At 44.5% G+C, this 24,186-nt stretch overlaps 1 protein-coding gene across 1 annotated transcript; it reads right to left on the bottom strand.

The window, feature by feature from the left end:
* Positions 1 to 2,144: 2,144 nt before the first annotated feature.
* LOC140730067 (ciliary microtubule inner protein 2A-like) lies at positions 2,145 to 23,686 on the bottom strand. Its single transcript, XM_073050206.1, has 7 exons — positions 23,562 to 23,686; positions 18,456 to 18,676; positions 10,249 to 10,397; positions 8,308 to 8,443; positions 7,465 to 7,559; positions 6,533 to 6,641; positions 2,145 to 2,252 (listed from the first exon to the last, which is right to left on the bottom strand). Exons 1-7 carry the CDS (start codon positions 23,612 to 23,614, stop codon positions 2,179 to 2,181), a joined length of 837 nt encoding a protein of 278 aa, XP_072906307.1. The 5' UTR covers positions 23,615 to 23,686; the 3' UTR covers positions 2,145 to 2,178.
* Positions 23,687 to 24,186: the final 500 nt, after the last annotated feature.

Raw genomic sequence — 24,186 nt, 5'->3', positions numbered from 1 at the left:
CTGATGCCCATGACGTTGTACCCACCAATTTCAATCTGCGCCAGTATAAACTCACTTACCTTGTTATGTAAACTGTGTGTGTTTAAATACAACATCCCCAGAATTACGTGCACTGAATCCTCCCTTAAAGTTGACCCCATTATAGCTAAAGTTGTTCCTAACACTTTTCAAACTGTTCTATTTTTTTTATTCAGGGAACCTTAATAACTTCTCCCGTGCTCCCTTTCCCTTTATCCTTTTCCTCAGCTTTCCTCGCTGTTGCACCCAACTCCCCACTGTCTGGCAGGTTTGCTTTTAGTGAACTCTGAAGTTTCATTGAAAGCTATCGAATATCGAAAGGTCGGCATGGAGAGGGTCAGTCTAGGACCAGAGGGCACAGTGTCAGAATACAAGGGCGTCCCTTTAGAACAGAGATGAGGAGGAATTTCCTTGGCCAGTGGGTGATGGATCTCTGGAATTCATTGCGAAGGATGTCCGTGGAGTCCAAGTCTTTGGGCGTTTCTAAAGCAGAGATGGATAGGTTCTTGGTGAGTAAAGGTGGCAAAGGTTACAGGGAGAAGTCACCACAGTAGCATAGCGGTTAGCACAATACTCTTACAACGTGAAGTGTCGGAGCTTGGGGTTCAATTCCAGTGTCCTCTGTAAGGAGTCTGTACACCTTCCCCATGGAATGTGTGGATTTCCTCTGGTTGCTCTGGTTTCTTCCCACAGTCCAAGGATGAACCAGTTAGTAGGTTAATTGGTTATGATAAACTGTCCCATGATTAGGTTGGGGTTAAATCGGTGTTGTTGGAGTTTGCTGGGTGGTGCAGCTCAAAGGGCCTATTCCATGCAGTACCTCTATATACAAAATATTGTAGGAACTCCTTAATTAACTCCTCATCAGGCAGAATTCACCCAGACCATTAATTCGCCAAGACCCCTGACCAATACCACTCCCATGCATCCAGGATTTCTCTGCCCACCTGGCAGGGAATTTTCTTTTTCTCCTCTCCTGAGGAGCTCATTCTCGGGAATCCCCTACGTGTGCCAAGAGAGTTTCTCCCAACATCCACGGTCCCATTATCTGCTTCGCAGCAAAGGTCAGCTTTTATGGACAGCGCCAAAACTTTCACTCCATTGCCCACGACGCGGTCGCACCTGTTGGTGGATCTGCGAGAGGCAAAATGTGTTTGTGCACCATGATGGACATCAGAGTCCCCTGCAGCTGCCCGTTCCACGTGTTGGAAGCAGGGGATACGTTTTTTACACTGGACTTTGGAGGATCCAGGATAGTGTTTTTGTGGATCGTCTCAAGCCTGCCCATTTAGACCTGAACTCTCCAGTGGAAGTGGCACAGCCCCTGCGGAGGGGCCCACCTCCCACCTCCAGGCCTTTTAACATTGACTGTGCTTCCTCCTCAGCACCTGCCCATGAAGACAGGAGTAGGTTCAGCTGAGTTTTGTGGGCCGCTGCTCGTTTGATTTTGTCTGCAAGGGTGAATTCTGGGGGGCATGTGTAGGGACTCATTAGGCAGAATTCATCCAGACTGTTAAGGGTTAAGTTCACGTGTAGGTTACGTGTTATGTTGTGCGTTATTAAGTTTTGGGTGTGAGGTTTTCTCTTATATATACGACGTCGCTATTTATTGGGTTTTTCATTAAAGTTTACGTTAAAAGTAATTACACTGGTGTTGATTTTTGTCGACCCTCCTATAATATACAAGGCAGGATAGTAGGTCGAAGGGAATGAACCAGGATGAAATGGTGGAGCAGACTTGATGGGCCAAATGGCTTGATTCTGCTCCTATGACTTATGCTCTTATATTCAGCTAAGAAAACACTCCAGCTTAGTGTAGAAATCTCTAGGTAGGCACTTTACAGATGGAATAACCTTCCTCTGCCCACATGACTCCAACCCAGAGATAAAAATCGGAGATTTGGAATTAGCGTTATAAATGTATTGATATTAGCTTGGGCTTAGACACAGTCAGGATTATCTGTAGCTGGTATCACCTTTTGTGCTGTTCGAGTCAAGAAGTAATGTGTATGAATTGCTCAGAACCAGTCTGTCTTATCAAATTCAAGCCTATTTTATCAATCCTTTCTTTCCTACTTTTCTGAACTTTATTCTGCTTGAGTTACGAATACTTGCCATATGTCAATGATAAGCTATTACAGATTTATATACTGAGATTTATCAGAGACAATGGATTTGTTCAGAAGCAATCCTAGAATTCCTTCCGAATGTTGATCCAACATCGAATTTAGATCCTGTAAAGCACAAGACAAGGAAACAAGTGAGAAACAGAATATTGGTGCGCATCCATTTAGTTGGTAAAGAATGAGCTTATGAAACACTTGAAATGTGACATCTGGGTCATGGGCACCGAGAGCATAGAAAACTGTCGCAGGAATAGCTCAGTTAGCTGCTTAAACCTGTAAATCCTTTTCATTTAGATCATGGCTGGTCCAACCTTCTTCTAAACACAGGGAATGGTAGTGTAGTGGTTAGCACAATGCATTACAGTACCAGCGACCTGGGTTCAATTCCCACCGCTACCTGTAAGCAGTTTGTATGTTCTCCCTGTAACTGCATGGGCTTCCTCCGGGTGCTCCGGTTTCCAAAAATGTACTGGTTGGTAGGTGAATTGGTCATTGTAAATTGTTCTGTGATTAGGCTAGGGTTAAATCTGGGGATTGCTGGGTGGCTCGACCCGAAGGGCCAGAAGGGCTTATTCCACACGGTATCTCAAATAAATAAATGAACAACCCTTGTCCTTTCTTTAACTGCCTTGTAATTCAATGCATTTTTGTAACAACCTTACACCTTCAAAGGTGTAAGCCTAGCAAGCTCGATTTCCCTTTCATAAGTTAATATCCTTATGATTTCTAAATGCCCTGCTTTTGTCTCAGTAATGGATTCCAATGTTTTCCAATGGCAGATGACTGAGAGAGGCCACTTGACAGCTGAAGAAGCACTTTCTAGCTTAATTCCACTTTTCATTCTTATAGTCTTGTAGAATAAAACACCTCAAGTGTTTATCTGACTTTACCTTTGTTGTCCTTTCAAGCTCTATGTTCCAGATCCCTAACACTTCTGGACAAATATATTTTTAACAACCTTATAATTGGGTGGCAGGGTGGAGATGCGTCTCTAACAAAGGAGGTGTAAGGTGCTCCTTCCCTCCGTGAGCCTGCGGATCACCCTTGGGCAAGGTGTAGCACCTGCTTAGGCCCTCTGCTCAGAGTCACGTGAAACCATGGGAGCAGGTAGTGGATGGTCATTTGAGCAGTCTGTGCATATCACAAGCCCTGGTTATGTGACCACTGACGCCCGTCTTGTAAAGACACTGTCCAGAAGAAGGCAATGGCAAACCGCTTCTGTAGAAAAGATTTCCAAGAGCAATCATGATCAAAGACCATGTCATATGACAAGGCACATGATGATGATCCACTTACTAATTATTCTAAACCCATGATCCTGGTTGTTAACATCCTTGCTAAAGAAATAGCTCTTCACCCAATTTATCCACGAATGGTGTAATTTTATGCAGATCAGTTATTCTCCCCACATCTAAAACCATACAATTCCAGAAATGTCCTCAGAAAATTCCTTTGGATTCCTCCAATATAACTACATTGTAATATGACCAGGACTAGAGACAGTATCTTCTCCAGCACAGCCTTGCTTTGTATTCTATACCTATTGCTTGAATAATACAGTATCTTCTTTTTTGTCTTACCTACCTGTCCAGTCACCTTAAAGTATCTGTGGACAGGCAATCCAAAGTGTCTTCATTCCTCTGCAGTTCTCATTAGACTCTTATTTATGAAATAATTCCTTCACTTGTTGGTCCCCCACAAGTGCAAACCACGCCACATTAGATTCCATTTACACCATTGGAAGAATGTCATCGAATCACTTTTGGATCTCTTATGTCTTCTTATCACAAAAGATATGCCAATAAATACTTTTATTCTAGAACCAACTTTCCATTTCTCATTGATTGTCGTGGTTAAAGACCTGTCAAAGATCTTGCTGAAATTCACGCAAATGACATGAAGACAACTAGCCTCATTACAAACAAGAGGAGATCTGCAGATGCTGGAAATCCAAGCAACGCACACAAAATGCTGGAGGAACTCAGCAGGACAAGCAGCACCTATGGAACAAAAGTACCGTCGACATTTCAGGCCGAGAACCTTCAGGCTCATTAACCCCTTTTGTTACATCCTTTAAAAAAATATGGTATTAGTCAGACATGTCCTTCCTTCCAGAAATAAATCAATGCTTTTGTTCTTTATTAACCTATGTCTCTCTAAAAGAAAATTAATTTGGAACTTTCCCCTACTTTGCCAATGAAAAGGGATCCAACACTGATTTGATGACATAAAACAAATGGTACTCATTGTCGTACGTTGTAACAAGAAGGAATCACATACATGGTCTATATGAATTAGGCAGATGTGGTGGGGCTGGGAGGAGAGAAAGGATAGGAGAAAGAAGGTTGGATGTTGTCATCTTCAATTATGTCTGGTCCTGCACTATTTATTGGTAGCACTGTGACAGAAGCTGTGATCTCCTGCATCTCTTCTGTAGACCCAATGGGGCCCTCACCAATCTGCGCTGCATAGTCTTTTTTTTTGCAAGAAAGGTAGAAACGTATATCTATGTATGACTCATTCTGTCTTCCCCTTTACACCTTCTCTCCTCCTCACCTGCCCATCACCTCCCTCTGGCGTCCATCGAACTCCCCTTTCTCCTGTGGTCCACTCACCTTGCCTATCAGATTCCTTGTTTTATCAGCCCTTTACTTGCTCATCCTTTCTGCCTCCACCCACCCACCTTCCCCCTCACCTGGGTTCACCTATCACCTGTCGGCTTATACTCCTTACCTTCTCCCCTCCTCCTTATTCTGGATTCTTCCCCCTTCCTTTCCAGTCCTGATGACAGGCCATGGCCTGAAAAGTTGGCTGTTTATTCCTCTCAGCAGATGCTGCCTGACCTGCTGAGTTCCTCCTATATTTTGTGTGTGTTGATCTGTGCATGGCATCCTTGCTGTTGTTGAATTACAAACTGTTTTAGAGGTTGTGGTAAACTATGTATACCTGTCTGGACACACTCCTCTGCTGACTGCTCCTGTGTCTCCTCCCACAGACCCCTGTATAAAGGCGATTGGGGCACTACTCCTCCCTCAGTCTTCAACATGGTCGTGCTCCCTTCTCACTGTTAATAAAAGCCTATCATTCACTTCCAGTCTCCTAGAGTTATTGATGGTGCATCAGAGGTGAAGGCTGGCATAGTGTTTGGTGTGTGAACACGTAGTGCTGTTGTTTTTAGATGGGTTTTGTTGGTGTTTCCACTAAAGCTGAGCAGGTGTGTGAGGTCAGTAAATATTTCTGACACTTATGTCGAGTCCCTGAAATATGACAAGATATACACCTCTAACTATCTTTTCTCCAGTGTCATTTTATTCCTCTCCCTCAGCCCTCCCCCTCAAGGCTTCTGGATCTCTTGTCAGGGATCTATCTCCTCTGCAAGATCGTTGAGGTTCATGTGTGTGAAACGGATATACTTCTATTCTGCCTTTATCACCATGATTACCGTAACTGCACAATTCCCAGCAGTGCCAGATTCTGTGGTCAAGTAACTTAACAGAGGGACTGAGACTGTATCTGTTAGCCTAAGTTAGTTTCAGAAGGCGTAGTTGGGCCTATTGCATTCTCATGGGAAAAGTAATATGACCAGTGTTTCCATACTGAGTCAATCAGCTTTGCACCCCATACAGATGTTTAAATAATCAATTGAATTCTGAGACCATACGGGTTTAAATCAAGAAACAAATTATGCTATATCGATATTTGTCCTCAAGCAGATTTCATTTGCAATCTGTGACGCCACCCAGATGATCAAGGGCAAGGTTGAAAATCTAGTCAGTGGAGGATGGATGATCCCTGAGAAAAGTGGTTGAATTAGGAATTTTTGATGATTGGCAGATAGTTTGAGGTGATAGGTCAGATGGAGAGAACTCTTCCCTCTGATAAGGAAGACCAGAAGAAGTAGGTATAAAATTTGATCTGGAACGTTCAGGATTTTTTCACACAAGTGACTGGGAAACTGGAACTCCTTCTCTAAGAAGTTCTGGGGTAGGGATTTTGGACAATTAAAACCGGTATTGAGAAATTTTAGGCCTCAAAGTGCGTAAATGTGATTAAGAGGCAGATTAGGAATGATTGGATTATATAGCTGACAGGTTGATCAGAGGTCAAGTGGCCTACTGCTCTTGCAGTGTGCTTCAGTTTCTTGCAACTTGTTTGGCAAGAGGAGAGCATCAAATGGTGCCAATTAGCTTAGAATAAAACCTAGTTTATACAACCATGGCTGGCGGCCCATGTTCAGCTTGAAGTGTCAGCACAATACAGCAGCTCCTCCATAAAACTTCTGTTACTCAGTAAATCTACATGCATCATCAGTAAGTGACCTGTGGGAAACCAGGAAGCACGAATACACGGGCACATGGGCTACATAGAGTGTCATCTACTACACATACCTGGCACATGACCTCCATAGTTGGGAATCATTGGTTTGTTAATGTAAATTATACTATTAGGTTGAGGATCATCTTCACGGTAACCTCTGAGCATGTTCCTTACAAAGTACTGAAAAGAACAAAAAGAATTGAATCAGAGCAAATCTTTCCCATTGTTGACACGTCATTTATATCCATTGTGAATTGGCAGAAGGTCCCTACTGCTTGAACCGTTTGATTGGAGGTCCACTGGTGTCAGAAAGCTCCCACATCAGTCCCATAAGTTCAGTCTCAGCTCTGGGTATCCAGGCTGTCCTCAGCGTTTCTGGAGATGGAGTGAGAGATTCTGGGGCCAACATGCTTCTCCAGTGAGGAAGGTTTGCTTACCGAGAAATCTATTTGATCAGAGTCAGAAGCGTACCAAGCTTCCAAGCCTGTTCTTTTGAGGTTCAAGACTTCATAGACATGGTTGAGTTCCTCCTGACAAAACCATTATACTCAGGAAGTGAGAGCTGGTTCAATGGCTGGACTAGAAACTGTGACATCCTGGCACCCCTGCAGATTACAGAACTTAAAAATTGGTACCTTTACCCATCTTAGGTCAAATTAACTTGAGAACGCAAAGATTTAAAAATAACTGGATCTCCTCCCCAACCTCCTTCCCATGCTTCCAAGTCCACACTCTCTTTGCTCTTTGTGAGAAGCATTGATTTCTGAAATGCTGAAAAAATATCTACTTTTTTTTTTTAAAGCCGAGGGTCAGAGTTTCAAAGACCATGTGTTCAATCAGCTTTTGAGTTGAGGCCTAAGCAAGGTGGTGAAGGGAGTGCAAGGTTGCAATTACATTGGAGCAGCCATCATCTTATTACATAGAGAACGCATCTGAGGGGATGAGTGGCCTCCAGCCGCTTTCACTTCATATCTTTAACCTCTGTACGGAAGTTACATTTTACCTGCTTGCGCTGAAACCGATCCATGGCATTCTTCACCTGCTGTCGGTAAGAATGTGCAAATTCATTGGACAGAGATGGGATAAATCCAGTGTAACCTACACCAAACAAAAAGAAGGACTCATCAGTTAATAACTCATCAGGGGTGATTGGTCTAAGGTAGAAGGAGATGAGTTATTAACTTCAAACTTTCTGCATAATCACTCAGAGTTGAACTGTATGTGCATGTAATGAGAGCTGTATAACTCATCTCCTTCTACCTTAGGCCATGAGCTTATCAATCACCCATCTGTAAAATAAACAAAATTTCAATGGGATATCAGATTCAACAAAATCCTACCCAACCATGTAGTGCCCTTCCTACCCACCTCCCATTCCACAGCCTATTTACCCTCTGACAGCCCATAGCTCCTCCCCTCCCAATCACCATGTTCCTCAAACCCACTTATTGAAATTTTACCTTCAATCTCACCCTCCAGCTACCTACTATTACTTCAAAGTGACCACATCTTCACCCCTGGTTATCATGGTTAATATCCCCGATCTCCACCATCAGCTAATTAACATTTACTCGGCTACAGTTCTCCATTTTGCTTTCCTTCCTAAGAAATAACTCCACCAAACATGGTTTGGGTGAAAAACCTTCTGTCGGCTCTTTTAGCTCACTTGAATGGACTGGATTGAAAGCGTGTAAAGCAATTTTACTATGTTAAAACATAAGCATGAAAATCGGTTTGTTGTTTTAACTGAAATATAATTTGTCCACATACTCCATATGCTTTGATTATTGTGGACTTGTCTCCTTTCAGTCCAACTACTTTTTCCAAGATTGACCCTGCCGCCTACCTGAGATTGCTCTCCTCTGGAGTTCAGGAGGTTGGGTAGCAAAAAGGTGCTTGTTCTTGTACAGATGAGCCCAGGTTACTGGATCCACTTTTGCAGCTACAGGTTTCAGTGGCCTGTTCTCATTGGCCGTGACCAGCTAAGGAAGGGAAAATCATCTCATTAGGCAGAAATAACATCTCATCTACATTATGACTGTGAGCCTCAGCACTCACTCCCTCTGTATAGAGGTTATTGTGGATGCAACTGATCACTCTGCTTTTCTGTTGTCTCTCTGCTCGGCGCTACAGATCAAGTATGAATCAAGTACAAAATTCTTCAAGGGCGTGACAAGGTGGATAAAAGGAAAGTGTCTTTCTTGGCAGAGGAGCTTAGAACTAGGGACCACAGTATTACAATTAGGAGTAGGTCATTTAGGACAGAGCTGAAAAGAAACTTCTTACTGGATGATGGCGAGTGTTTGGAATTCTGTAACCTGGAGGGCTGTGGGGCTCAGCTATTGAATGCAATGTGTTTCTAGACATTAGAAGAATTAAGATTTTGGGGATAGAGCAGGAAAGTGGTTTGAATGTAGAAAATAATTCATGATCTTGTTAAGTAGTTGAGCAGGCCTGTGGGTGTGAATACTCTATATTTTATGTTCTTATATTGATGTATCGAAAGCCCCAGAGCAAATATCTTCATATCAGATTGTTCATCCTTTACCATCATGTAATACTTTCTCCTCTGTACTTTAATGTTGGCTGAGATTTTGGGAATACACCACCCTCTAATCTCACTCCCCTTGTCCCAGGTTAGATACAGAATGTGTTGCTAAACCTAAATCTCTCTGCCTCAACAGAATACTGTAGCCCCAGTTTTGGAAGAACTAATGTGGCACTTCTCCATTCTCTATATACCTTGGGTTCATCTCATAATGAATGCCTTGTCCAGTTGCAGGTAAACTTCTTGCTTAAACTCTCTCAGTAAGAAGCCATTGATCCTTTTTGTCTTGGTTGGAATGGAACCAGGTCTTTTCATGCTCACAATTAAAGCATTCATCTCTTTGGGTTGAATTCAAGTGTTTCATGAAGGTCAAAAGGTTTCTAGCCCTGCAGCAATGTAGCTGACCAGGTAAGTGGGAAGGAATAACTTGGTTAATAAAAAAAGATCTAGTGCTTTGTTGGCTTATATGAGAATAAACTCTTCTCGGGTTTCCAGCTGGTACAGGTATTGATTTTAACTGACGTTTTGGAGGCAAATTCTGCCATCTTCTTCAGGGATAATGCCTGGGCATGTATTTATACCCTGTTTTCCATCCCTCCTGATTGGTTAGTCCTCATCCAATCAGGTTTCCGCTCTCCCACCTTGTTTACAATCAAATTCCAGTTCTTACTTCGAGCAAGACCTTTGTCTTTGTTAAAACTCTTTTCCTCTAGTTTTATTTCAATGGCTTTCTTCACCAGGTGGTCATAAAAGCCATTGACATAAGCACAACAGTTTTGTGCTGTCGAAGTCAATCCTTCGGCCATTGTGAATGCAATGTTCTGCCACTGCTGATTTCTCCAGGTAGCCCAAACAAATTTACCTCCTGTGCTCCTTGATGTGAGTTTCCACTGTGCATCCCATTTGTCCAATATAGACTGCTGCGCATTCGCCTGGTGAAGGAAGCTATTGAAATAAAACTAGAGGAAAATAATTTTAACAAAGACAAGGGTCTTACGCAAAGTAAAAGCTGGAATTCTATTGCAAACAAGGTGGGACAGTGGAAACCTGATTGGATGAGGACTAACCAATTAGGAGGGACGGGTGACGGCAGTATAAATACCACTGGACCAGACATGTCCAGGTGTCATTCCTAATAAAGATGGCAGAGTCTGTCAATGTAACATTGGTTAAAATAGATATGTTTATCCAGCAGAAAGCCTGAAATGAGTTTAATGACTTGGTACCTCACAGGCTTACCTTTCTCCTCCCATCCACATGAGTAAAGAACACAGGCTCTTTCAGTTTCTGCGTGTATTCCATCTGGCGTTTCCGTAAATCCAGTCCGGACTCGAGGGTCTCCCTGTAGTAGGTCCCACCAAAGTTGAATAACCTTTGTGGAATGTAGCCTGTTAAGTAAAGACAGTGAGGGATGAGAAGACTGAGTGTTCATCATTGCTCCATCCTTTGGATGAGGAAATCGGACCTTCCATTTATGAGGAAGAAGTACAAAAGTTTTTTTACGCAGAGAGTGGTGAGTGCGTGAACGGGCTGCTGGCGAAGGTGGTGGAGGCAGATACGATAGGGTCTTTTAAGAGACTCTTGGATAGGTATATGAAGCTCAGAAAAATAGGGGGCTATGGGTAACCCTGGGTAGTTTCTAAGGTAAGGACATGTTCGACCCAGCTTTGTGGGCCGAAGGACCTGTACTGTGCTGTAGGTTTTCTATGTTTCTACAAAGTGCTAAAACCTACGTTGTGTAGGGCTTTCACAGGACTCCATTCAAGGCACTGGTTTTTGGCATTGGACTTTGTTCTACAGGGTTTTGAACATGTGCTGCACAGATTCACCATCGTTAGATTACTGGGGTAGGTCAAAGTGATCTAGTTGCAGTAATTAAGAATTTTGAAGCAACTTGTGAGAGTGGTCAAAGAGAACTAGCTATACCTTTGATGCTGCAGCAAAGGGCGTGGCATTAGAAGAGGGGTACAGTCAGCAGAATTGCCTTCATCCAGAGAGGCTTGGAAAGCTGACACCCCCCCCCCTTTCCCCACCCCACAATATGAAGCAAATGCAGAATTGAAGTTGATAGAATTTTGCTGGATGGGAATATCAACGTAACCCTCAGCTATGGAGAGGAGTGGGGCTACTGTGCGCAGGCTGATTGTATGCTCAGTAAGCGCGGTTAATGGGTGCAAAGTGAGTGGGGATTTGTTTGTGAGGAGCGAATGTGCAGGGGGTGTGTGTGTGTGCATGTGTAGAAATTGGGGTGAGTGCAAAGTGAATTTCAGAAGAATGCATTTGGTGTAAATATGTTCAGCTGACGACCAGCGTGACAGGTAAGTGGAACTGAGTTTGTTCAAAATGAGTGTAGAGACCGCGTCCAGAGTGAGTGGGGATGAGGGTGTGCAAGGAGAGATCAGAGGGGTAGAGATGACATATGGGATGGAGGCGAATGTGTTCAGGGATTGAGAGAAAAGTTCACAGGGCAGACAGGGAGGTGTAGCAAGGGGGAGGCGTACCGGAATAGCGGGTGAGGTGCACTGGGATAGAGGGAGACGTAGAAGTGTATAGGGGTGGAGGGGGAAGTAGGAATGTATAGGGGTGGAGAGGGAAGTAGGAGTGTATGTGGGTGGAGAGGGAGGTGTACCAGGGTCTATAGGAGGTAGAGGAGGTGTACAGGGGTTGAGGGTATACTGGGCTAGAGGTAGAAGTGTATAGGGGTGAAGGGGGAGGTAGGAGTGTACGTGGGTGGAGAGAGTGGTGTACTGGGGTGGAGGAGGAGGTGTACAGGGGTTGAGGGTATACTGGGCTAGAGGTAGAAGTGTATAGGGGTGGAGGGGGAGGCGTGCGTGGGTGGAGGGCTGGTATACATAGGTGGAGGTGTGAGCAGTGGTGGTGAATCTGCCTGTGCACAGATGGTATGAAAGTGTGTGTAGGGGATGGATTTGAGTGGGTGTATGTGTATTTGTGCGAATGTGTTGAAGTGATTAAGTACTAACATGTTCCAGGTGAGTTTCTGTGGTGCAAGTGGGTCGGTACAGGGTGAAGAATATTAGAAGATAGGAAATAGGAGCAGGAGTGGCTCATTTAGTTTCTTCAGACAGTGGATGACCTACCTCAGTGGCATTTTCCAACACCTTCCCCATGTTCCTGACGCCCATAGTAACTGAAATTAATCAACCTCTTGTTCTGTGCATTCCACAGTTCTACAGGGGCAGATGATTACGAACTGAAAGCATTTTCCTTTTCTCAAGCCTGAAATAGTGCACCCCTAATTCTTGGACTGTGACTCCTGTCCCCAGAACACTCAATCGGGGGAATTGTCCGCTTTACATGGAACTGAGGCCTGTAGAAATTGTGCGAGCTTCAATGAGTCCTCGTCTCATTCTTAGATAGATAGATAGATAGATACTTTATTCATCCCCATGGGGAAATTCAACTTTTTTTCCAATGTCCCATACACTTGTTGTAGCAAAACTAATTACATACAATACTTAACTCAGTAAAAAATATGATATGCATCTAAATCACTATCTCAAAAAGCATTAATAATAGCTTTTTAAAAGTTCTTAAGTCCTGGCGGTTGAATTGTAAAGCCTAATGGCATTGGGGAGTATTGACCTCTTCATCCTGTCTGAGGAGCATTGCATCGATAGTAACCTGTCGCTGAAACTGCTTCTCTGTCTCTGGATGGTGCTATGTAGAGGATGTTCAGAGTTATCCATAATTGACCATAGCCTACTCAGCGCCCTTCGCTCAGCTACCGATGTTAAACTCTCGAGTACTTTGCCCACGACAGAGCCCGCCTTCCTTACCAGCTTATTAAGACGTGAGGCGTCCCTCTTCTTAATGCTTCCTCCCCAACATGCCACCACAAAGAAGAGGGCGCTCTCCACAACTGACCTATAGAACATCTTCAGCATCTCACTACAGACATTGAATGACGCCAACCTTCTAAGGAAGTACAGTCAACTCTGTGCCTTCCTGCACAAGGCATCTGTGTTGGCAGTCCAGTCTAGCTTCTCATCTAACTGTACTCCCAGATACTTGTAGGTCTTAACCTGCTCCACACATTCTCCATTAATGATCACTGGCTCCATATGAGGCCTAGATCTCCTAAAGTCCACCACCATCTCCTTGGTCTTGGTGATATTGAGACGCGGGTAGTTTGAGTTGCACCATATCACAAAGTCCTGTATCAGTTTCCTATACTCCTCCTCCTGTCCATTCCTGACACACCCCACTATGGCCGTGTCATCAGCGAACTTCTGCACATGGCAGGACTCCGAGTTATATTGGAAGTCTGATGTGTACAGGGTGAACAGGACCGGAGAGAGTACGGTTCCCTGCGGCGCTCCTGTGCTGCTGACCACCGTGTCAGAACTACAGTCTCCCAGCCGCACATACTGAGGTCTATCTGTCAAGTAGTCCACTATCCAATCCACCATATGAGAGTTTACTCCCATCTCCGTTAGTTTGATTCTTATTCTTATTCTTCTCAGCTCTAATAGGATAAAAATAATAAAAAGGCAGCAAAAGATAAATAATTACAAGAATAAGGCCTAGACTGTCAGCCTCTCCTCAACCATCTTACCCAATTTACCAGGAACTAATCTTGCCCACAGGCTCTCATGGCATGTATAATCTTTTTAAAGTAACAAGACCGGAGCAATACACAGTACTTCAGCTGTGATCTCACCTAAGCCCAATACAACTACAGACAACTCCTGTTCCTAATAAACTAGCCACTGAGTGCATGTTCACAGTCTTCTACTGCTGTGGTCCATCCATTTCAAGGTTCAATGTGTTGTATATCCAGAGATGCTCTTCTGCACACCACTGTTGTAATACCTCGTTATCTGAGTTACTGTTGCCTACCTGTCATCTTGAACCGGTCTGGCCATTCTCCTCTGACCTCTCTCATTAACAAGGCATTTTACCCACAGAACTGCCACTCACTGGATATTTTTCTTGTTCGCACCTCGTGACCATGTCTGCGTGCTTTTATGCGTTGAATTGCTGCTATGTGATTGGCTGGTTAAATATTTGCATTAACGAGCAGGTGTACAGGTGTAGCTAATAAAGTGGCCATTAAGTGTAAATATCTAACAGCTTCACTCTCAGCTCCTTCGGGGAAAACAATTCAGCCAATCTCTCCCCACAACTGAAGTCTTCCAATTCTGGCAATGTCCTGATGAATCTCCCCTCCAGCACACTCACCTCCTTTCTATAGCGTGGTAGCCAGAACTGCACACTCCAAGTGCAATCTAACCCGCGTTTTGTAAAAGTTGCAGTGTTCCATTGAGTCCTGACCCCTGCAGTGAAACATGCCATACGTCTCCTTCACCATCCAGTCAACCCGCATTGTCAGGTTCAAGGAACTATGAACTTGAACAGCAGGTGTCTCTGTTCATCAAAATTCTTTAGTAGCCACTTGCTGTATATGTGCAGTACATACTGCCTCTATTTGACCACAGAAGCTGTATCATCATGCACCTGTTGGGATTAAATTTCATCTGCCAATCTCCACTCAACATTTCAAGTGATCTATTTCCTACTGTTACTTTAGACAACCTTCCTTGCTCTCCACAACACTATCAATTCTTGAGATATCTGTAAAGATAATAATTATATCTCCTACACTCAGATGTCAGTGATTAACTCAAATCACACACAGCAAAGAGCTGTAGTGCACCACTGGTCGAGACTTCCAATCAGAAAAACATCCTCCATTCCTACCCTCTGCCTCATATCAGCAGCCAAGTGTTGGATTCAATGACCTAACATGCTTGAATGCCATGTGGATCAGTCTGTCATGTGGGGCCTTATCAAATGCCTTACTGAAATCCATATAGACAACCTGCAGAGTTTTTTCCGGCATGCTGCATGCGTTACTCTGGATTTCCAGCATCTACACCCAACCTTCGTTAATCTCCTCAGGTTCTTCCTCAAAAATCTCAAGCAGATTAGCGGATCAGGAATTCTCCTGCACAAAGCCGTGTTCGCTCTCCCTAATCTGTCCCTGATTTTCCAAGTGTACAGAAATCCTGACTCTGAGAATTTTCTCCAGTATTTTCCCCATCACTGATGGAGGACTCATTGGCCTGACAGTAGACAGTGCTACTGGAGGTGAGTGTGTACAGATGAATGTGTACTTGGTAAGCGTACAGGTAATCTGGCATACGCTAAGTGGAGTTGAATGTGTCCATAACGGACATGAGAGATTATAGATGCGGTAACCTGGAGCAAAGGTGAAAGGAATTCAAAGGGCAGGCAGCATCTGTGCAGGTAAAATGAGGCCATTGAGTGTACGATTGTGGTCTTCTGTTGCTGTAGCCCATCCGCTTCAAGGTTCAACACGTTGTGCATTCAGAGATGTTCTTCTGCACACTAGTGTTGTAACATGTGGTTATTTGAGCTACTGTTGCCTTCCTGTCAGCTTGAACCAATCTGGCCATTTTCCTCTGACCTCTCTCATTAACAAGTGTTTTTATGCACAGAACTGCCACTCACTGGATATTTTTTATTGTTTGCACCATTCTCTGTAAACTCTAGAGACTGTTGTGCGTGAAAATCCCAGGAGATCAGGAGTTTCTGGGATACTCACACCACCCCATCTAACACATGGTCAAAGTCACTTAGGTCACATTTCTTCCCCATTCTGATGTTTGGTCTGAACAACAACTGAACCTCTTGACCATGTCTGCATGGTTTTATGCATTGAGTTGCTGCTATGTGACTGGCTGATTAGTGACCCTCCATTGGTCGAAATTGACCATGGATGTTATGTCCTCGCTATTGTTGTTGGTGCAGCACTGTCTGAGGCTGACAAGACCAATGCAAGAGTGGCAGTCTCTGTCGCAAAGGTTGCATTTATAAGTGGTCTCAGCTCTGCTGGAGATTCCACATTCCTGTCTATGGGCCTATTTGACTTCTGCCGGTTTTTAGGAATTATTCCTCACTTGATTTAGGGTGTGTTTGACTACAAGTTCCTCCCAGGACTCAAAGTTGATGTCCAGTGCCTTCATGTCCTACTTGTAGTCATCCTTGTAGCTCAGTTGTGGGTGACCAGCAGTTCTCTTGACTAAAGTCAGCTCATCGAAGAGGATATCTTTTGGGATGCGGCCAACCTGCATGCGGCAGACGTGGCCCAGGCAGTGCAGACCATGTTGCCTGATCAGGGTGTACAAGCTAGGGAGGCCAGCACAAGAGAGAGCTGGAAGCTGTCAAAGCCATGGGGTGTAGTGGGGATAAGCTCCCGCTAAATGCTCCCAATGATGTGTGTCTCAAATAGCCTCTGACAACCAAGCCCAGATCCTGGCCTTTACATGTGGCTTAGCTACTAAGTCTGTTGGAACCGTTTCTACTGACAGGAGAAGGGGCAAAGGTGGATTACTGTGCCTTAAAGCCAGTCACTTCGGGCAAAAGGGACTCATCAACCATGGTTGGTGGCTCATCTAGGAGAAGGAAAATTCTGATCTCAAACCTCTGCTGCCTTGTGTTTATACCCACTCACGGGGTAGGCTTTGGGAGTAAGCCTCGAGCTGGAGTTCCTAAGGCAGTCCTATGTTGAGTTCAATGTTGGCTGGCAACTCCTGTGGCACTGCTGGTGCCAAACTGTACCATTCTTTTGGATTCATCAACCGTGTGGAGAGGGGAGCTTGCCGCATGGGCAACAACTTTCTCGCCATATCGTACACCCTGGCTTGCGTATTGACGTGACCTTGCGGCATCAATACGAACCAGGAGAGGACACTCCTGCTTCACCTCGTGGCGTTGGCTGACTGGATATTTGCATTAATGAACAGTTTAGGAGATCTAGGCCTCATATGGAGCCAGTGATCATTAATGGAGAATGTGTGGAGCAGGTTAAGACCTACAAGTATCTGGGAGTACAGTTAGACGAGAAGCTAGACTGGACTGCCAACACAGATGCCTTGTGCAGGAAGGCACAGAGTTGACTGTACTTCCTTAGAAGGTTGGCGACATTCAATGTCTGTAGTGAGATGCTGAAGATGTTCTATAGGTCAGTTGTGGAGAGCGCCCTCTTCTTTGTGGTGGCATGTTGGGGAGGAAGCATTAAGAAGAGGGACGCCTCACGTCTTAATAAGCTGGTAAGGAAGGCGGGCTCTGTCGTGGGCAAAGTACTGGAGAGTTTAACATCGGTAGCTGAGCGAAGGGCGCTGAGTAGGCTACGGTCAATTATGGATAACTCTGAACATCCTCTACATAGCACCATCCAGAGACAGAGAAGCAGTTTCAGCGACAGATTACTATCGATGCAATGCTCCTCAGACAGGATGAAGAGGTCAATACTCCCCAATGCCATCAGGCTTTACAATTCTACTGCCAGGACTTAAGAACTTTTTAAAAGCTATTATTAATGCTTTTTGAGATAGTGATTTAGATGCATATCATATTTTTTTTACTGAGTTAAGTATTGTATGTAATTAGTTTTGCTACAACAAGTGTATGGGACATTGGAAAAAAGTTGAATTTCCCCATGGGGATGAATAAAGTATCTATCTATCTATCTATCTATCTATCTTGTACATGTGTACCTAATAAAGTGGCCACTGACTGTAAGTATGTTTCCAGTCGACCTTAAATCAGGAATTTAATTGAATTGTCTTTATTATGTACATCCTTCGTATACATGAGGAGTAAAAATCTTTGTTATGTCTCCATCTAAATGTGCAATGTGCAATTTATAGTAATTTGTAATAAATAGTATGTACAACAGGACAGTCAATATAACATCGAAATACAATTGTATCAGCATGAATTAATCAGTCTAATGGCCTGGTGGAAGAAGCTGTTCCAGAGCCTGTTGGGTTTTATGCTGCGGTACCATTTCCTGGATGGTAGCAGCTGGAACAATTTGTGGTTGGGGTGACTCGGGTCCCCAATGATCCTTTGGGCCCTTTTTACACACCTGTCTCTGTAAGTATCCTGAATAGTGGGAAGTTCACATCTACAGATGCACTGGGCTGTCCGCACCACTCTCTGCAGAGTCCTGGTACAGTTCCCATACCAGGCAGTGATGCAGCCAGTCAGGATGCTCTTAATCGTGCTCCTGTAGGAAGGACTGAGAGGGAAAATGAGAGATTGTTGGTATGAGGGAAGGGTGGGGACAGAGGTTGGTACTCATAAGTGGTACCAGGTGAGAATATGAGATCTGTACAGAGTATGTGAACAGGCAGGTATGAACAGGATGAGGGAACACAGGAAAAGTGAGAAGTGGCTCTGGGGTCTGATCAAGTTTCAGATCACCCTTTCACTCCCTCAGCCTGTCAAACCAGCAGTCATATTTTTTGTTACAGCATCCAGTTTTTGTTCTGTGTCAGTCACTACTGTTAATTGTTCATCCTTGCTTATTAACTGAGACGATAAGCATTAGGTGTTTGGGAAGATGGGGAAACTGTTGAATATAGAGCATCTCTCTGCTGGCAGGGATGACTCACCAGTGTAACCCGGAATCAGTTTCTGTGGATGGATCTGGTCCGACACATCAGGCAGACAGTATTCCTCATATTCTGGAAGGCCCTCAGATGGAGGTTCAGTCATTGGTGACAGGACTGATTGGTCAGCTTTCGATTTCCTAGGATCCTGCAGGATATCATGAGTAGTCTTTCCGTAAGTCTTCCCAAACCGGAATGGGAATGTCTGGGTGTAACCTCCATACCTGGATCGGGGACAAAAGCAACTCATTTCAGAAGCACTCCGCAGACAACAGCTCCAAAACTAGATATAGCAATGAAACAGGCCACTCTGCCCACCTCGCCCATGCCAGCCATCAAGTACCGTGTACACATACTAATCCAATTTACCAGCACGCTGCCTGTTTACCTTGGTGCATCAAGTGCTTGGCTGGATACTTAAATGTTGTAAGAATACTTGCCTCCCTTCACTCAGGCAGAAACATCCAGCTTCCAATCACCTTCTTCATGAAGAAAAATATTCTGCCCTTAAGTAGTGTACATCTTACTGTAAACTTATGCCCTCAAGTTTCAGACACCTTTGCCCTAGGGAAACATTTCCCAGTATCCGATATAATTATGCCCTTTATAATTATGTATACCTTAATCAGGAACCTTCAACGTCACTAACCCAAGTTACCCCTATTTGACACCCAGGGTGCAATTGTCCACGTTGCAGTGTGTGGCGACCTGTTAGAATGTGATGCTGTGGAGACCAGAGAATGCAGATGATCTGCGATTCTCATTTCTCCCCAACATCTCTGCTCCCCTTCTTTCCCTTCCCTTCCCAACCCCACAGATCATGTTTTCTGGACTATATTTCCGAATGCATGGGAAGAATGGTGAAGACGACAGCTAGGAAGGACACTTGTAAGAGCAGCGAAGTTGAACATTGGTTTGGCCAAACTGGAATATATTGGGCACTTGGATATCATGTTATGGGCAGGTTGTGATTGCGCTGGAGAAGGTGCAGAGGAGATTCACCAAAACAATTTCCGGGATAGAGTGTTTCAATTGTGAGGAGAGACGGCTAGGCTGGGCTTGTAACAGGGAAGAAGAGGGATGGCTTGATAGAGCTGTACAAAGGGGAACAGAGAGCACTGATAGTAAAAGGTGTCTAAAACTAGAGTTTTAAGGGTAAGGAGTGAGAGGTAAGATCTAGAAAATACCACTCAAGAAAATGATGAAAGCAGACACTCGCAACATTTAAGAAGCATCAGATAAACACTCGAATTGCCAGGACTCAGAAGGCCACAGGCCAAATGCTGGAAAATGGTATAAATGGGGACATGGTGGACCAAATGACCTGTTTTTGCTCTCAGTGACTCAACTCTGAGCCTCTTCTGAGCATGTAATCAATAGGTGAGCAACGGGAAAAGGGTGGATTCAGGATATTCGTATATCTAAAAGGCATTTGGTATAGGTCAATAATGAAAGGTACCCAGTGTCAACACAGTTTGGAGGTAATTTAATAGCAGAAATAGAAAATAGGGGTCATCTTCATGTGGATGGACTGCACCGGGTAAGACCAAGTGTTGGGACTTCTGCTATTTTCAGTGTAGATTAAAGGCTCAGCTGAAGGTTGTATTGTTGATAATACAAAAATAGATGGAAAACAGGCTGAGCAGGGGGCATGAGTCTGCAAAAGGATGTAGATAGGTGAAGTGAAAGAACAAATAGATGGCAGATGGAGTAAGATGTGGGAAAAGGTGACGCTATTCACTTTGGCAGGAAGAATAGAAAAGCAGAATCTTGTTGGAATGGAGGGAGAGTACAGAATGCAACACAGAAAGTGAGGATGCCAGTATGGCAGTAAATGGGGTAGAGCATACGGTAACTGTTCAGGAACATGAATATACACATTTGTACAATACTGTGTTTGTCAACGTGGAATGGACAGTGACTTTGTAAATCTGGCAGGAGAGAAGGATGGTGCGTCTGGTGAGGGTGAAGCACTGCGGGAGGGGTGTGGGACAGGTGGCAGAAAGGAGTTGCCAGGGCAGCTGGTGGTGTGGGTGCAGACATACCCAGCCCTGAGACACCAGGCAAGGTCACTTGATTCCAAACAATTGGTTTATTGATCATTACAAAATGTCTCTCTGGTGCTTCCCACTCCCTCCTCTCTCCTTTCCCCGTACATCAACCATGATTCTCCTCTCCCTGCCTCCTTCCCACTCTCAGTCAACAACAGAGACCCATATCAGAATCAGGTTTATCATCACTCACATCTGTCATGAAATTTGTATTTCTACAGCAGCAGTACAGTGCAAGACATAAAATTGCTACGGTACTGTGCAAAAGTCTTAGGCTCCCTAGTTATATTTTGTGCCTAAGATTTTTGCACGGCACTGTATTCAGCAGCTGCTCGGGGTGCTGGTGTTATCACCCAGGAGTTCTGTGTTCAGATTTTGATCCTATTCATGAACATATATACTTGTATTGGAGTCTGTTATTGGGATGGTTTCTGCTATGAGAGTATTCATTTTCTCGGAAAAATTGTGCAGACAGCCCCTATAGCCTGAGTTTAGAAGGGGTCCTTATTAAGTATATAAGATTATGATGAAGTTTACAGGTTGGATGTCAAGTACGTAGATGTTTAATCTGGGGGATAACCAGAACTAGCAAGCATGGCCTCAGGATAGAGAATTACAGAGTTGTCTGTAAAGGATGGTGATAAGGAGGGATTTATTCTCTCAGAGGGTTGTGAGTCTTTGGAATTATCTCCTCCAGAGCTGTGGTGACAGAATTGTTGAAGTTTATCAGTTCGCTGGTGGTGGGGGGGGGGAGGGGGGTGTTGGTCGTCAGATTTCTAGACGCTGGACTCTGGGAATGGAGGGTCATGGAGAATGGGTAGGTAAGTGAAGCTGAGGCCAGGGCACGTCAGCCAAAGTCCAATTGAATGGTGCAGCAGCCATGATAGGTGATCTGGCCTATTCCTGCAAGAGTTCTGTTCTCCTGCATCCGGGTGAAAATGCATCCCATATCAACAACACTGAAACAGACTGACTCACCACATTTGCATTGCTGTGTTACCTACAGTATACTGGTCAATCTACTGTACTTATTGAGAAATAGCTTAGGGCATTTTGAAAAGTGCTACATGGCGACAGATCTTTCCTTGGTAGGATTAGCACTTTGAGGAAGTACTGGAATGTGGAAGGATTACAGTGGTTTACAAAGCCCTGTGGTCCCCTACGGTACCCGGCAGGTGGGAGCATTGCGAACTGGCTGCATGCTGCTCGGCCTGGTGAACAGCAGCCGGTGCCAGAGGAGGAGCGGCCAGGAGACCCGGAACCTGGGGACCAGGAGGGCTGAGCCTAGAGAGGGGAGGAGTAATTGGACAGGTGGCAGAGAACGAGTGCCAGGGGTGGGGGCGAGGGAGAGGGCATGGGTGCTGACACGCCCAGCCCTGAGACACCAGGCAAGGTCATTTTATTCCAAACAATTGGTTTATTGATCATTATAGAATGTCTCTCTGGTGCTTCCTGCTCCCTCCCCTCTCCCTTTTCCCAACCATGATTCCCCTCTCCCTGCCCCCTACCCCACAATAGAGACCCAGATCAGAATCAGATTTACCATCACTCACATATGACATGAAAATTGATTTATTTTGCAGTACAGCGCAATACATAAAATTACTGCAGTATTGTGCAAAAGTCTTAGGCACCCTAGCTATATACATGTTTTTCTAAAAATACTTTATTCAGAAATATTACAAAATAAAGTTATTTACATAGAAAAAAACATTCATTAAATCTAGCTATATACATGTCCCTGAAACTTCTACACGGTGCTGTTTAAACAGTAAATGCTGTATTGGGCTAAAATATCTTTATAGCTGCACTATCACACATGGTGTCACAAACACCATCTCCATCACAATGGTCCCTCTGCCCCAACAACCTCCTCTCCTCAAAGTCAGATTTATCTTCCCCCAAGTTCCAGCTGTAAATTAGGTTTTCCCCCTGCCACAATGACAAAGTAATAAGCTGTGAAGCCACTTATGACAGATATACACTGAATAGTACATACAACCACAGATGAACCCTCACTCAATGATGCATAGCATTCAGACACGGTAAATGCATTGAATGGTATATATTAAATCACTATTGAATAGCACAAACAGCATTTTAAAATAGTACATAATTAAGAGAAGAATGGCCAATTTCCGATCCTAGTGGTTCCTGAAAGAGGAAATATTGCAAAGCAAACTTCCTGATTGCAAAGTCACAGCTGTGGGGTGTTGAGAGGAAGAGAAGAGAATTCCAGTGTTTCTGTTAGGAGCATGAACAAGAAAAACTGGACAGCAAACTGAAGAAGGCATCTGGGGGGTGGGAGGAGGGAGCAGGGTGGTGACGATGATCTGAGGCGAAAAAGGGTATGTTTCTAGAAGGAGGCAAAGAGGGGAAAATTCAGAATGGGAATTCCGGAACACACAAACACCTGAGAATGGCAATGGTGTGAGAGGGAGAACAGGCGGTCGAGCTGGAATTGTTCTAAGTATTGAGATAGGACTGAGATGGAGGGAAATGAGGTAGGAGGACTGGGATGGAAGGGATTGAGGTAGAGAGGACTGAGGTGGAGGTAAGACTGGAAGGGGATTGAGGTAGAAAAGGCTGAAATTGAGATGGGGGTGCGATGCTGAGAAGAAATTTAAACTCAGTTATGTGTCAGGTGAGAGAGTCGGTGTCAGTTGATACGTGCAGAATAGAATGTGTGCTGAAGACTTTGAATGAGCTGAATTTAAAAAGAAGGAATCCAGGTGAGTCATTGTGTCTGTAGGAGGCAAAGCTAGCTCGGAGCCCCAGCAATAAGGTGAGCCAGTACAGGGACTGTGACGGACACTGAAGTGATGGAGAGGAGGTGAAGAGGGCTACAGCATAAAGAAAGATTTGCTGGTGATTCTCTACAGTTACCTGATGCTGAGATAGCAGAACACTGAGATGCTGAGAGCCTGAAATTAACATAGGAGATGCGGGAATTACTGAACAGGGTCAGGCAGCTTTGTGTAAAGGAGTGATGATATTGGTTCTTGTTTTATTAGACAAGGACATGCTTCTATTAATAGTCTGAGTGAGGGTCACTTACCCAGGTATATAATGAGGTTCTGGAGTGAAGAGATGGTGTTTCACTGTTGTCATCCTGCTAATTCAGGTACGTTACTAGCTTGAATATTTAGGAGATGCAGGGACACAACCCCTTTCCTACTGTCAATGTCAAGTGGTTACTAAGCAACCAGATGACAGGGTCCGTGACAACAGCAGTGGCACCTTTGCCAGTCAGTTTGCTGCTGAACATCGATGAGCACTGTTGGACAGGAAAAATGATGGGCTCTTCGATCCCATTCAAGTCCCACTGGCCTAAAGTATGTGTAGATAGCCATGGACGTTTCCTTCAATTAAAGCCAGTGAACTTGGGCCAGCATGACTTGGGCTGTCCATCATCCCACCAGCCAGCCTGTGACAAGAAAGCTCCCATCCATCCACCTCACCACCACTTCATGAAGGAGAAGTATTTCCCTCATGGCAGCCAAGCTTTTCTAACCCTTCTTGCTCAGTACGAGGCAAAGGCGATGGCACGGGCCGGCCTGGTGTGTGTGGGGACACACATCCCATCCCCAGCTGAACAGCGAGCCCTGCAGCAAGAAGTCCTGCAGGGAACCAGAACAGGACCTTCATCGACAGCTGACCAGGCCCCAGAAGCGCAGCCCGTC

This window comes from Hemitrygon akajei, chromosome 7, assembly GCF_048418815.1.
Source record: "Hemitrygon akajei chromosome 7, sHemAka1.3, whole genome shotgun sequence".
NCBI lineage: Eukaryota > Metazoa > Chordata > Chondrichthyes > Myliobatiformes > Dasyatidae > Hemitrygon > Hemitrygon akajei.
Note: the sequence above shows the minus strand (reverse complement) of the source record. Positions and strands in the feature narration are given on the sequence as shown.